The sequence below is a fragment of the Triticum dicoccoides genome, chromosome 1B (assembly GCF_002162155.2).
Source record: "Triticum dicoccoides isolate Atlit2015 ecotype Zavitan chromosome 1B, WEW_v2.0, whole genome shotgun sequence".
Lineage (NCBI taxonomy): Eukaryota > Viridiplantae > Streptophyta > Magnoliopsida > Poales > Poaceae > Triticum > Triticum dicoccoides.
Window position 1 is genome coordinate 472762016 of NC_041381.1, and position 15401 is coordinate 472777416.

The window sequence follows — 15401 nt, forward strand, 5'->3', positions numbered from 1 at the left end:
GAGATTAGCTCTCTCTCTCTCTCTCTCTCTCTGTGTGTGTGTGTGTGTGTGTGTGTGTGTGTGTGTGTGTGTTCTCTTCTGTTTCATGTTCCTATTTTTAGCCGAAAACCGTTTCTTGAATTCCCGGAGATCCATAACTCCGATTGGGCTGAAATTTTGAGGGAATTTTTATACGGATATTAGCTTCCTTGCGGTAGAAGGACACCTCCAACCGACTTACAGGGGCGCCACGTCCATTGCGCCTAGGTTAGGGGGCGCGCCCTCTGGGCATGTGGGCCCCTCGAGCATCGTGTCATGTTGATTCTATCAAAAATCACATATATTCCAAAATAAATCTCCGTAATTTTTTATCATGTTTGAACTTCATTTGATATGGATATTATGCGAAACAAAAAACATGCAACAAACTGGAACTGACATTAGTCACTGGATCAATATGTTAGTCCCAAAAATAATATAAAAGGTTGCCAAAAGTATGTGAAAGTTGTAGAATATTGGCATAAAACAATAAAAAATTATAGATACGACGGAGACGTATCGCCGTCCACGTGAAGAATTGACGATGGATCTGGGTGGGATCCAGATCCGCAACCGCCGCCATGCCCACCATCGCTAGCAGCACCATCCATGGGGTCGTCGGTTGCTGTCGCATGCCCAAGGAGCTGCCCTAGCTAGCCTACGATGTTGAGGGCGAGTAGTATTTAGGAGCGTGAGGATATCAACCATGGAATTAGGGTTCAGTTGCAATCAAAGCAATCATGAACAAAACTCCAAAAAATTTTGGCCCGATACATTGAAGTAGGATGTGGTTGGTGTCTTGCGGCGCACCACCAAAAGTGCAACAGTCATTGCTTGGACTGTGACATTTTTAAAGGTTGATAGACGAAGGCAAACGGTCAAGGGGGCCTGCCAAAGGAAGATACAAACTCTAGGAGGAACCCAAGAGGCGCAAAGAGCCTTGGCGAACCTAACCTTAGCCCACATACCAGTTTTGCGTAAGTAGATTTGGTCGTAAATTTGCCCGATGGCTCCAACACCCAGATGATCGAGTACTAGTTCGAGGAGAGAGAAACTTGTTGTAAGGATGCATGAAGAGAATTGAAAGCACTATGTTACTCGGGTGAAAGAGATCAAAGAAAACCCACTAGCTACCCTTGTAGCAAAACCCTTGCATACCATAGCCAGAGGATGAGCCACAACGTCAAACAGGCTCGAATACAATGCACAAAGAGGTTTTGTCACATTCCACACAGAGAGCCAAAATTGGTGTCTTTACTGTCTCCGATAGAGAATTTCGCGCCCGGGTTGAAAATTGCTTTACATTTTAGGATCCCATTCCAAATTTGCAGCCCTTGTTACCAAATGATTTGGAAAATCTCCCAAAAGGACCATGCCATGCCACAAAGCGTTGTCTATGAGTAGAAGAAAGATATGCCTCATGAACTTCCATGACTTCATCCAATATAGTAGCATATGTCATGCCATCACAAAGCTCTGTCCACACACTATGATACACCCGCTAAGAAAGTAGCAAGTTCAAGTTGAGACAATCACAATTTCTTATAATGAAATGAGTCAGACCCGTCTCAACTCACTCGGTCCATGACATATTGATGAAATGCCTCGACGCAATGCAGGAGCTTCTGCCCTACTATTAAGTGTTGTTTAAAATTATGCGTCGTGCTACCTCTGCCCTGCAAAAGAAGGAAAAAGGTTGATGCATCAGAGTGAATCTCACACGACGGCAACATAAAGCAGATCCAACTACCCAACACTATACACTACAGGGATTGCAAAAAATAAGTATCACGAGATGATTTGATGCCAACTTACCTTACACATCCATTTTCGGGTTTCGTCTAGACTAAACTTTGCACGCTCGACTATCAGTAAGAATCACATGACCTGGTCCAACAAAATGACACAAATTTAGCTTGCACGTGATTTGCTTGCCAATGTGATCCACCTAACCAAGGGGAAGAAAGCACAAACTCATTATACAGATGGACTAACAAGAAAATGGCATGTAAGTATAACTTTCCGGACATACATGTTTCTTTGTACATTTAGAAAGTCATTCTTGTATAATACCCACGGGATGAAAGGTGGTCTTTCAAACTCATGCTCTGAATAAACTTCAGAACTCTTGATGCGAGTGTACTATCTTTCTGCAAAGGTAAAATCTCTGACAACATGGCCTTTTTCTGAAGGGTAATGGGTTTATAGGCTTATAGCTAATGAGAAAACATGAAGACGAAAATGATACTTGAGAAGTAACTCTTACATTTGCACAAGAAAGAAGAGTTGGAAATGCATAAAGTTCCTCAAGGGTCCTTGTATCATCCTCTTGGCGAACATATTACAGATCATCAAACCGAGAACCAAACTTAAAATCAGTTCCACCAAGTCTGGGGAAAGATGATGTAGGTTGTGTATCGCCACAGGTGCTAGTTCCAGCAGATTGGTGATCGCCATATATAGCTCTCCGCATGCTATCATCATTAAGTGGAGGAAGGTCAAAACTTTTAGAGATATTAAAATCACTCCAAGAATTTGGATTCCTCCGCAGCACATCTCCGCGAAGCAGTGATGGCTGGATTTTTTTCGAAATGGCAGCTTGCTGCATTCATTAAGAAGAAAAGAGTTGCCCGGTTAATTAGGGAAACATGGGCGAAAACCAGATACAAACGGCTGAAAGCCCCACATCAGAACACACTGGCACAAGCCCATACTCGTCGACGGCATGCCAAACACCACAACCAACGCCAACCAAACAAACACACAACAACGGGAGGCCCCGCTTCGCCAAGCAAGCCAGCCTCCCACCACTGCCGGAAAGAAGAAGTCGAGACTGCTATGGGAGGAGCAGACCGAGACTCTCCCGCAGAGGTGAAAAGGCAAGCACCCACAAGCCAAGCGCTCGTTATCGTAGACGACATGACGACGACCAACTTCGACGGCAACCTCGCCGTCCTCAAGACCCAAGGTCAGTGCACTCGAAGCCGTCAAGTTCTCGGGGCCGCCGCCCCGACATCCGCCGGTCCATCGTGCCATGCGCACTCCACCGGCACCGTCTTCCGGGGCCGCCGCCCCGACATGCCACCGCTCGCCTGGAGCTGCAACGTTGCATAACCCAGCCGCAAACAGCCCATGCTGCCCAGAGCAACCGTTTACTCATCGCACCACATCCCTGCAGCCCAGGATTGCCACCCAAGCCATGACAAGCTGCAACCCTGCCTCATGGAGTTGCCGCCGCACCGCTGCCCGAGACCGCCGTCCCGATGCACAACAAGGATCCGGGGCCGCTGCCCCGGCATACACCGCCCGTGACGACGAGAGAACACCACACGGCAGCGCACCACATCCCTGCAGCCCAGGGTTGCCACCCAAGCCATGACAAGCTGCAACCCTGCCTCATGGAGTTGCCGCCGCACCGCTGCCCGAGACCGCCGTCCCGATGCACAACAAGGATCCGGGGCCGCTGCCCCGGCATACACCGCCCGTGAGGCCGTGACGACGAGAGAACACCACACGGCAGCCAAAGGCTGGATTTTGATAGCAACATGGACCGAAGAAGTTGCAGCCCAAGCAAACACATCCCTGAAAAGGCGTTTCTACTGCGTTGGAAGATAAATTAGGGTTCCTCAAATATTGGATCCTTCGTCAAATCGTTGGCCGTGTTGTTGAGCACCACAGGCCAGCTACGCTCAAGGACTATAAGAAAAGGGGCGCGCGACCCTCGCCAGGGGCTTGCCGCCACCACAGTAGTGTCCGCTGGTCGTCGACGGCTACCCACCATTCCACGCATTCAGTTTGCCGGTCGCGCTGTCCGTCCCGGCGAGCCGTTGGAGTTGTTGGACCTTCCCGCGACCCTCCCCCGCTCTCACCTCCTTTCTTCAAAAAATCAAAGACAAAAGAGCGAGCGAAACTTCAAACGTGCCCCCCGACGTGTGGGGTCAGGAAGCTACGCGCCCCACGTGGTAGCCTCACGGGCAGAAGGCCACAGGGATCGCAGCCCCTCCCATCCATCCATCATCGGTGACACGCCGGCCCCGCCGCGGGACAGCGCCCCCGAAAAGCAGCGGAACAAACGAAAAGTTGGAAAAGGCACACGCACAGGTGACTCGACACGGTGAAAAAAGCCCACCCCCATCCCCCGAAGTTTCCAGGTATTTACGTTTCACCTTACCGCCTATGCCCAGGCCGGGCCGCGGCCCCGACCCCCATGCCGGAGAGGACAAACACAAACACGGCACGCGCGGCGCGGGGCAGGTCCAGGGCCAGGGCACGCACCACTGACAACGGTCCACACCACCTACCCACTGACGTGCGGGGCAGGCGTCAAGCGTGGATCGGCGTGTCAGCGGGCCGGGAGGGTGGTGGTGGTGGACCGGACGTTAAACCCCCACCGGCACCGTGCCCCTCGCCCGCTCCGCTCGCTCCCCGCTCGCTGCCGCGCCTCGGGACGGGCACCAACACCGCAACCAACAAACCAGTATTCCTAGATCCACTCGCCCTGCCGCGCCTGCCTGCCTGGGGTTTGGTTGGCTCGCTCGCTGCTGGCAATGCGGTGAAGAGTGAGGAGTGAGGAGTGGGGGGTGGAGCGGAGAGTGGGGACGGCGAGATGGGGTGCGCGCAGTCGCGGATCGAGAACGAGGAGGCCGTGGCGCGCTGCAAGGAGCGCCGCCAGTTCATGAAGGCGGCCGTGGCGGCGCGCAACGCCTTCGCCGCCGCGCACTCCGCCTACGCCTTCTCGCTGCGGGACACGGGCGCCGCGCTCTCCGAGTTCGCGCACGGGGAAGGGGTGCCGCCGCCGCCCGCCGCGGAGTCGTCCAAGGCAGCCAGGCTCTCGGCAGGCGGGGCCGGCGCGCCCAAGTCGGGGGCCGCGGCCGTGGCTTCCGCGGACGCGGCGGTGGAGGAGGTAATGCCGCCGCCGCCGCCCCTCGACTCGCTGCCCCCGCCCCCGCCGCCGCTGCCGGAGTTCTCGCCCTCCCCGGCCAAGATCCACCGCTCCATGAGCATGCCCATGCCGCCCAAGGACGTGGCCAGGGGGAGGGGCCCCGCCATGCTCCACGGCGACTCCATTAGGGAGGAGGACGATGAGGCGGACATGGAAGAGGAGGAAGACGAGGAGGACGATGCCCGTCTCGATGACCGCCGCCGGAGGCTGCGCCATCGCCAGCAGGCGCCGCCCGTCTCGCCGCCGCCTCCGGAGACGCCGGTCACCCCCCAGCCACCGCCGCCTCCCCCTCCCCCGCCCCCGCCCCCGCTTGACCCCAAGACCGGAGTTGACACGTGGGATTACTTCTTCTCCATGGAAGAGGGGATGGCATCTATTGCCACCGAGGACGAAGAGATCATCCCGGAGCCGGAGGACGAGAAGTACGTTCCTGCCTCGCCACCGCGCCCTCCCTCCTCGCCCCCTCCGCAAGCGGTTGTGCCGCCACGGGAGGAGTATGATGAGGAGGAGCCGCGCACGCCGGAGATGGTCACACCGCCTCCGTCGCTTCCGCCAAAGGCTCCTGGACAGTCCAAGAAGAAGAAGGGCAAGGGGAAGGGGAAGGGGAAGAATAAGTCTGTGCACCACCAGCACACTGAGTCCGCGCCGCCGGTCACGGTGGTCGGTGGCTGGGGGAAGGCGGGGAAGGTTGTCCCCGCCGAGGTGCCACGCGTAGACCTGCTGCAGGTGCTTGCGGAGATCGACGATAGGTTCTTGAAGGCGTCAGAGAGCGCCGGGGAGGTTTCCAAGGCGCTGGAGGCGAACAGGATGCACTACCATTCCAATTTCGCCGACACTAGAGGTCAGTAGCTTGATTCTCCTCCTTAGTTGCAATTTTGGATGTTTTACACTTAAGTGGTTGGCTTTGTGCTGCTTGTTGTTTGATCATATTTTGTGATGGCGATAGTGATGTGATGGATTCTTTGATGGTGAGAGAGGTCCAAAACTGGTGCTGGTTGTGGGGTTGCTAGAGAAGTAGAATGAGCTGGCCTTGTCCACATGCCGATGCACGGGGTGTTCCTGTAGCTGCTAGCAAGCTATTGGTATAAGAGTTCATCTTTAACTGGTAAAAGTGGTTCTCGGGTACAATTATTGGTTTGCATGGCATGATTGTTTGCTTTGACTATAAGTAAACAGATATATCGATAGAACGTTGCTACGCATACGACAATTGATGTACATTTTGGTACGACATCCCAAATCGCGTCGTCTACACAGGAGGCCAAATTAGCAACCGTGGCCGGACCGTGCAACAAAATGTCGTATGTGAAACACTTTTGTGTCTTTATGAATCATGCTTATGTGTCTCTAATGCGCGCATTGGATGACACATGGCATTTCTATTTCATATGGGAATTAGCATCTACTTCCTCTGTTCCTTGAACTGCCAAAACGTCTTATATTTAGGAACGGAGGGAGTAAATGCCATTCTTGGAACCTGTTCAATTTAAAATTTGAAGTGTTAAGAATATAAATGTTGCATTTTTGGTTAGTATCAGAGGCATATCTTATGGAAAATGTGCTGACAGTAACAAAAATGGTATATGGTCAAGTGAAGAAATTGACAACAGAGGAGCCAACGAGAGTGATGTATGGGATCTGAAACTTTTTCTTGTTCAATGCTCAGGAAAGTCTTGTCTTTGTCTTGTCTTGATCTAACTTCAGTTCATATCCAGCAGACCAGCACCATCTATGTTTGAAATAATGAATATGAGGTGAAAAATTGCAGATTCATTATCATGGAAGAATCTACGGCATTATAACCATAAAAGTAAAAGTAGGAACAAAGTTATCATCTAGTTTTATGCTTAACAACTCAAATTTATATGGACTTGCTATTTTAATCGAGGATGGTAAAAATTTATTACACACCCTGTTAGCAATTTAGCAGGCAATCATTCAGAATTAAGCACTATTGGTTTGAACTTGACATTCCAAATGCACATGTTATTATGTTAATGTTGTATATTTCCTTATGAATCAAGTTAGGTCCCCAATGTTTGGTAGGCACCAGTAGGTTTGCCTTTGCCCTCTTTTGGGTTCAAAGAGTTGGGCAGACGATTTTTTTCTCTTTGAGGTCCTGTTGATGCTACTCCCTCCGTTCCAGAATATAAGTTGCATCAATTTTCGTGAAAGTTAACATATTTACGTTTGGCGAAGATTATATAATAAAATATCAACATCTACAATACAAAATAAATAAAATATGGAAAAACTGTTCATGATGTTGATACAAATTTGGTATTGTAGATATTTATACTTTTTCCTGAAAACTTGGTCAATCATGCACAGGCTTGACTTTTGAAAAAACTAATACACCTTATATTCTGGAACGGAGAGAGGATTATCTTACCAATTCTGCCTTCTGTTACATTAGGAACACAACATTGGTTCATGTTAGTTCCTTATTCCCCCCTTTACATCTAAACTTACATCAGCTTGTATATGAGAGATCCTAACCTAGCTGTTACAGCTTATTGTATGTTTTGTTGTAAGAGGATGTCTTTGTGTATCCTCCTGTTCAATTGTTCATGCATTCCCAGGCCAAAACTATATATGTAAACAAACATGAAAATTCTTAAAAGAGCTAGAGATTGTGGATACACTAGCTGGATGCTCATGTATTGCTAAGGTAAAAAAATATCATTTGGGTTAGCCTTTTCCTCCGTGCTCAACAGGGCTCTGCCCCAGCCCGCGTCGTGCCCTTGCTGCCACACTCAACCAGACTTGCTGTCCTGACATACAAATTGTGTCCCATTGGACTGTCTTGGACTTACTCAAGAGCGACAAACAGAATTGGCCTGGTTGTCTGCTGCTGCTGCTGCCTGCTGCCTTGTCCGATGGTGGTGATTGGTGGAAAATGAGAGGCTGTGGAAGGGGAGAGAATTCCTTATTTGACCCTTTCTTAAAATATACTTCCCTTTTTGGCCCTACAAAATTATTTCTTCCCTTTTTGACACCTAACCTTCATTTTATTCCCTTAATGACATTTCCATCACTTTTGGCCACTAACAGTCAGGTGCAACTCAAAAAGTCTTTTTTACCCCTGCTTTAGCTCACATGCAAAAAGAAGAAGAAACCCCATGACCGAACTTCTCTCCCTATTTCCCACCCCGGGTCGATGCTGCTGCTGCTCATGGCGGGGTGGAGGGTGACGGATCGTCGACCTCGGCATCCATGGAACGGCATGTGCCCATGAGCGTGTTCCAGTGCTGCTCGCATGTCCCGGTCGTTTTTGTTGGTGTTAAACACGACAGTAGCATCCCATACATGTGCGTGTATGTATGTGTCCGTATGGGACTGGTGTCACTACACCACGGTAGCTAAAAGAAGGCATAGGAGTTGTGTAGTGTGCAACTCGCCGGGCTACGTAGCTAGCTGTGCTAGCTTTGATCGATCAAAAGGGATGGAGCCAGCTGGGCTTAGGTAGCTAGCTGTGCTAGCTGGCGAAGGCGTTGGTGCATCTTGGCTGCCAGCAAGTGCGACTGCTGCGATGCAGTGGTTGGTGGCCGTGGCGTTGGCATCTGCGGCTGTGACTCTCGGCCGCTCTCGTCGTCCTCGTTTGCGTGCCGTGCACGTGGTGTATAGCCGCCGGTGCGCGCACTTTACTACTTGTTTGGAGGATTTGTTATGTGTACTTATAGTTTTAATAGTGTGTTAGTTAGAAGATTTAGGAGTATGTGTCAGAGTACTTTGAACGTGATAAATTGTACTTATCATAGGTATGATAATGTAAGTCGTGCAGATGTTTTCTACATCTTCTGTATGCACGGATCAGTTTAGCTAAGGGATTTTTTTTATTGAAGTGCATATATATGCAAAACGTTAGTGAACATATTTCAAAAAATCAGTGATTTCTTTTTTACTTGCATATCCTGGACAGTCACATAGTGCACTAGGGGCAAAAAGGTCTTTTCACCTCACACTTCACATTGTTAGTGACTAAAGGAGATGGAAATGTCATTGAGGGAACAAAATAAAGTTTAAGTGTCAAAAAGGTAAGAAAATTTAATTTTGGGCCAAAAAGGGAAGCAGATTTTAAGAAAGAGCCAAATAAGGAATTCTCTTGTGGAAGGGACATGGGGATCCATGTAAAACAATTCGTGGGAGGGATGCCGAGGAGTTGCTGATCTTAGAATAAAGATTAGTCAAAGTTAATCGATTGGTTGTAGAGGTGGTTTTTGATCTGCTTCGAGGAGAGACATTCAAGCACTCACCAGATGAGTTCACCAAAATTTTGAATGTAATTTGGCCAAAGCGAAGAAAACAAAGAGGAAAAAGAGCCAAATAGAGCACTACTGTCGCTAGACTAGACTAGACTAGATGGCAATGTTATGTAAGTTTCAAAATATTACTGGTTAGTATCATGGGCCAAGCACTCATTTCTGTAACATGCTGATTAATTTCTGAAGTGCAAGTGATGAGACTAGTTAAACCATTTCAATGTCATGCAGAGAATTTCGTCAGTTGATTAGTAATAACACTATTAGCCCCGTCCAGTCTTGGTACATCATGTGCTTATAGGTTACTTTGGCCATTGGAAATCATTTTAATGTGAGATAGTTTTCTGCAATATCTAGTCTGCAGTTCTTTAAGGAGGTGAGTGTAAAATAACTATTTCTTCAACTTTCTTTTAATCAAGACTACTATGTTTGACAGGGCATATTGATCATTCTGCGAGAGTTATGAAAATAATAACATGGAATAGATCCTTCAGAAGCATGCAAAATGGTGATGATGGGAAGGATGAATTTGAAAATGATGAAGAGGAGACGCTGGCAACTGTCATAGACAAAATTTTAGCCTGGGAGAAAAAGCTGTATGACGAAGTGAAGGTGACGTTTTTTTGATTATTACTAATTTGAGCTTTTATGTTCTGAAGTAGTTTTTAATTAAGTTTATGATGATTTACTGAAACAACCAATGTTGGCTAAGATGATACTTCTAGCCTTCTTTCTGAAGTACAAAAGAGTTGTAGAGACAAATAATCTACCACCTTATACATCAAATAATACCTATCAATCCACATCAACCACATGCAGAATTCTGTCTGGTCACGTCCCCAGAAGTATTCGGTAATTTTTCTTGAGGAAAGATGTTCTGATTTTTATGCTCTTTATTAGGGTAGAAAATGAAGATATTGATGGGTGGCATATGCCTCACATGTCATATATTTATTCTACGTGCTCCCACTGGACATGGTGATTGCGATGGCACTGAGCATGCTGCATCTCTTCCATTCTCCACCCCCTCGCCCCAGGCTGTGTCATGCCATGCATCCCCTCCCTGGTTTCTTTATCATGGTGGTGGTAGAGCTCGAAGCCATTTCCAAGACGTGGCCCCTCCAAATAAGACACCATATCTGTGATTGTTGTCAATGAATAAGATGTGCGCGAGCGAAGCAGATATCCAGAACTTGGACTTGGACATTTTGTAGATGAAGAATTGTGTTTTCTGTAGTGCAACTGGTCATTTCACCAGATCATTCTTTTTGCCTCTGTAAGGTCGCTAGCTTCCAAGTTTGAGGCCCACCAGTAAGAGAGGTTTTTTGATGATGAATCGATGAGAGGAGGATAGAAGACAAGCCCTAACTGTGGAGCCAGATTCTCATTTCACATATCTGTGGGACCCACATGCGGGTTCTTTTAGGGACAACACGGTGAAATAGGGCTTGATGCAATGTGTAAAATTTCAGGTTCAACCTGGTGTTAAGTGGGTATTGTTGCAAATCCGGGTGTAATGCAACATACATGGCGTTCCCCCTAGTCCCCTAGTGTTACGTGCATTTTTTGCTGCAATGGTTATTTTGTTAGGACAAGCCTATATTTCTTGAAACATATTGTTGTGATTAGCCGAGTCTTTTTTTTTGTATTAATGTGTTTGATTACGACATGGAGCAGGCGAAGTTGATGGATATACCTAGTTTTTTCTGTCATGGAGCTTTTGTTTGAACTAGCATAGAAGCACCTCACAACTATGGTAGGAGTAGTTAGTCTACATGTTTTAAGACAATAAAGCTGTCAATATCCAGCAGTTGGTATGTGCTGTGAGAAATCTTTTCTGAATTAAAACAAGCCTGAACTGCGAAGTCAGCTAAAGATCAATAGCATACTGCACCAGTTCATGTTGTCCGTTTAGTTCTCAATTTTTACCTGCTACCCTCTAATACAGCTTATATGTTTCAATTGCACAGACTGGTGAGATTATGAAGCTTGAGTATCAGCGGAAGGTTGCTTTGTTAAATAGACAAAAGAGAAACAATGCTGCTGTTGATGTTCTGGAGAAAACTAAAGCTGCTGTAACCCATTTGCATACAAGATACATAGTTGATATGCAATCAATGGATTCAACTGTCTCAGAGATTCAGCATCTCCGTGATAATCAACTTTATCCAAAACTTCTGGACCTTGCTGATAGGTAATTTAGATGCATAATGCTTTTTTTTTGTCGTGCATCAGATGCCACTACTTTTCTCATTAACTCGCCCTTAGATTTAATTCATTTCTGGTCAGTGTGCATGATGAGACTAGGACATATGGTGAAACCGTGAAAACGGCAGAGTAGCATAAACATAGTTACGGGTATTTGAAATATTATCATTTAAGCATGTAATAGTTATTCTTTGTCAGTTGTATGGCAAAAATGAAATTATACTCCTCAAATCGATTTGTTATTAGGCTGCCGTTCGTGTGCATCTCGCTTTTCCTTTTGTAATTATATGCATGTTATTATACTTTTGTCATGGGCGCGTGGCTTCGGATTTATTGGCAATGCAAAGTAGCAAATTTAACTAAAACATGTTCACATTATTGTTATTAAAATATGTAATGGTTTCCTTGGTTTTCCTTATGGTGAAAGAGAGACTTATATTTCTTAGACAAATTTGTGATTAACATTTTGCGTGCATTATGTTCCTGCATGATTCGATTACAATAGTAACTCATCAGGCTGGTACTGGCTGTTCCTCTCCCAATTAACCTCTTGTTTTACCTTCCGTCTGCCAATGACACGCTCATGCATCCCAGTACGCCTAGTGGCCTTTTCCTGGATCAGTTTCTTTAGAGACATGACACATGTAAGTGAGTTGTGTACAAATAATGTGCTGGAAACTGGTCGGACTCCTACATCGGGGCAGGACTTGATCGTCCCACATAAATCAGAACGGTTTGTATTGCCTTTGTTCAACGGATTAGATTTACTTTCCACTAGAATTAATCATGGTGGCTTGAAAGGACCCTCTAGTTAGTATATGTAGATAGCCTTTTCCAGTTCAGTAGCTACAGTCAGTTATGTATAATTGAGCTTTGGCCAGTGCATCAACAATATTTTCCAATTTAGCATGGTTATAATATTTTTCATCACAACCACTTCTGTTTAGTTTAATTACTTGTAATAAGCCAAATAACATGGCTGCTAAACTTTACAAGCTTAATTTGGCGCTCTCTTTTCAGGCTGGCAAAAATGTGGGAAGATATGCACATGCATCATGCAAATCAGCTGAAAACTGTGTTGGATCTCAAGTCAGTTGACATTTCTGATTCCAGCATCGAAACAAGTGCGCATCACCACAGCCACACGCGTCAGCTGCATGATATTGTAGACAAGTGGAACACAAACTTTAGTGATCTCATGAGCTATCAGAAGGAGTACATAAATGCTCTCTACAGCTGGTTGAAATTGAACCTTATACCTATAGAGAGCAGCTTAAAGGAGAAAGTAGCATCGCCACCAAGGGTGCAGCAACCTCCTGTGAAGGCTCTCCTCCAAGCATGGAATGAGCAACTAGCCAAGCTGCCGGATGATCTTGCCAGGCATGCCATCGTTAGTTTTCGGGCGGTCCTGGAAACCATACTAGGTGTTCAAGACGAGGAGTTGAAGAAGAAAGAGGCTTGTGAACAAATCCACAAGGAATACGTGCGGAAGGCTCGGGCGTTCGAGGAGTGGTATCACAAGCATGGACAGCGCAGGACATTTGATGATCCGGAGAGCGGCGAGGGGACAAGCCAGAAGGATGCCATCTCAGAGAAGAGATTCGCCGTGGAAAGCTTGAAAAGCAAGCTGGATAACGAGGTCGAAGCCCATAACAAGCTGTCGAAGCAAGTGCGGGAGAAATCCCTATCGATCCTGAGAGCGCACCTGCCGGAGCTGTTCCGTGCCCTGACCGACTTCTCCCATGCTACTGCCGATATGCATTCAAAGCTGAGACTGAATGCACTCATGCAGGATCAAGGTAGTGGTAACAACTAGATCAAGAACATGTACAGGAGTTGTTAGGGTGCTAGCTAAAACCCCCGTCAGAATATTGTAATGCCTGTATTGTCTCCCTAGCCTTTTTTTTGCGGTATGTGTAGAAGTATCTCTTAAGATGGGAACAGTTAGGCATTGTAGCCGTTTTGTTATTCATTTGGATCGTCGTGGGAAGTTATTCTTTTAGATCAAAAGGGCATCGCCTGGGAGTTGTTTCATTTGCTGAACAAAACCAAGAACGGCAGAGGGCCGGCGGGAAGACACGTCCGGCAGAGACGCAGCGCATGCACCACGGTGACGCCCCACCAAACCATAGCCTATCCGTATGTACTGACCGGAGCGAAACCCCGGGGCTCCCCGAGCCTTCTGTTGCTGAGCAGGCAGACGGAGGAGAGAGCCCCCAGGCTTGCTGTCCGACATCGCAAGAGAAACCCTGGCCTCCTTCGCCTCGCCTCTTGTGGAGAAAGGGGAAAGCAAGAGTCTCGCGTGAGAAGCAGAATGGATCCTCAACATGTGAGGAGTTGATATTGCTCCATTCTGTTAGCTTTTTTTAGGGGTTCCAGTCTTTTAAACTGCTTGGCAAGTCCGCTAGGTGGAGTATCTCCCAATCAAGTCCACCCTGATTTATTTCGTTTAGTTTCCCCTCTTCATACCACCAGAGAAAGACAAGTAGACCTTTTCTTTTTTGCGATGAAAAGGCATAGAGATCTGTGAACATTTTTAAATTTGTGCACTTTGTTTTTTCCTCAAATACATGAACTTTTTTAAGTTTGTGCACTTTGTTTGAAATCTGTGAACATTTTTAAATTCACGAACTTCTTTTTTGACTTTTTGTGAAATTTTATTTTTATTTCTTACGTTTCTTTTTAAAAGTCAATGGTTGACCGGTCAACCACGACCGGTCCAATGCGATCGAGTGACTAGGGGGAAACTAGCAAGATGCAATCGAGCGATCTTCTAAATAGGTTAGCCCACGATCATGCGCGCGTGAGCACCAGTATCGACAACCGATGTTTACAACACCGATTAGGAGCTCCCAGCAAGGTAGAAGGCAATCTTGCTACACGAAACTGGTGCTCGGCCAACCAGTAGGGACATGGGTTATCACAGTGACATCATGGTGACGTCACAATAGTTTCTCCCCCCTCCCTTAATTTATATTTGAAATTAATATATTTTAAAAACTTATTTTTTAATTACTATTTTGAAAAACTAGATTTAAAGAATGGTAACATAGCATAAAAAATGCTGCTGTAATTTAAAATATATTGATAGATTTCAAAAGACTGCTTGCTGTAATGAAAATATGTTTCTGTCATTCAAGAAAATGTATGAGAACTTTTTGAAAAATGTGTATACTATGTAAAAATTGTTTTGCATAGTATAAAAAAAGTTTAATACCATTAAAAAATAGTAGGTGGCATTTTAAATACATGTTCCCACGTTGCAAAAGAATGTTTCTGACATTTCTTTGTATAATGTACTAAATTTTTCACGTAGTTTTAACAATGTTTATTCCATCAAACAAATGTCAACATTTATCTGAAAAAATGATGCCCGTGTATTCAACAAAATGTTAAAACATTTATTAAAATAAAAATGTACATCATGTATTTGAGAAATTTTCAATGTGTATCAATAAAATGATTTACATGTACACTTAAAAATAGCTATTGTGTAAATAAAACCAGCAAACGTAAAACAATTTTTTTTGAAGAACCAAAGGAAAAACCTGACATATAACAAATAAAAAAACCCCAACTAAACCATTAGAAAACAAAGAAAACCGAACTATAATGAAAAAAAAAGAAAAACCAAAGAGAGCCGGTGAAGATACTAAAAAACTGAAATAAAACAAAGAAAACGAAAAAGTGTCAACCCAAACAGTGAAAACATGACAAATTACCCACATAGATAAGACCGGCCCAAATGAACTTCTACAGTAGTGGGCCGGGCCGGTCATGCCGCACCTGAGGTTAGGGGGAGCATACGTCTCGCTATAAGCGAGACATAGCTCTGATGCACACGGGAGCTCCTATTGAACGCTCATTGCGTCCAATAGCGAACGACTCACAGGGACCGTGATTAGCTTGCCCCTGGGACTCTAGGAGGACCGAAGCCAGTTGTGTTGTAGCGCATAGTGCGACTTAAAACA

At 46.0% G+C, this 15401-nt stretch overlaps 1 protein-coding gene across 1 annotated transcript; it reads left to right on the plus strand.

Moving 5' to 3' along the window:
- Positions 1-4422: 4422 nt before the first annotated feature.
- Positions 4423-13464, plus strand: LOC119342062 (protein ALTERED PHOSPHATE STARVATION RESPONSE 1-like). Its single transcript, XM_037613905.1, has 4 exons — positions 4423-5801; positions 9659-9834; positions 11193-11416; positions 12451-13464. The coding sequence occupies exons 1-4, from the start codon at positions 4625-4627 to the stop codon at positions 13244-13246; spliced, it is 2373 nt and encodes a 790-aa protein (XP_037469802.1). The 5' UTR covers positions 4423-4624; the 3' UTR covers positions 13247-13464.
- The last annotated feature ends 1937 nt before the right edge of the window (positions 13465-15401 follow it).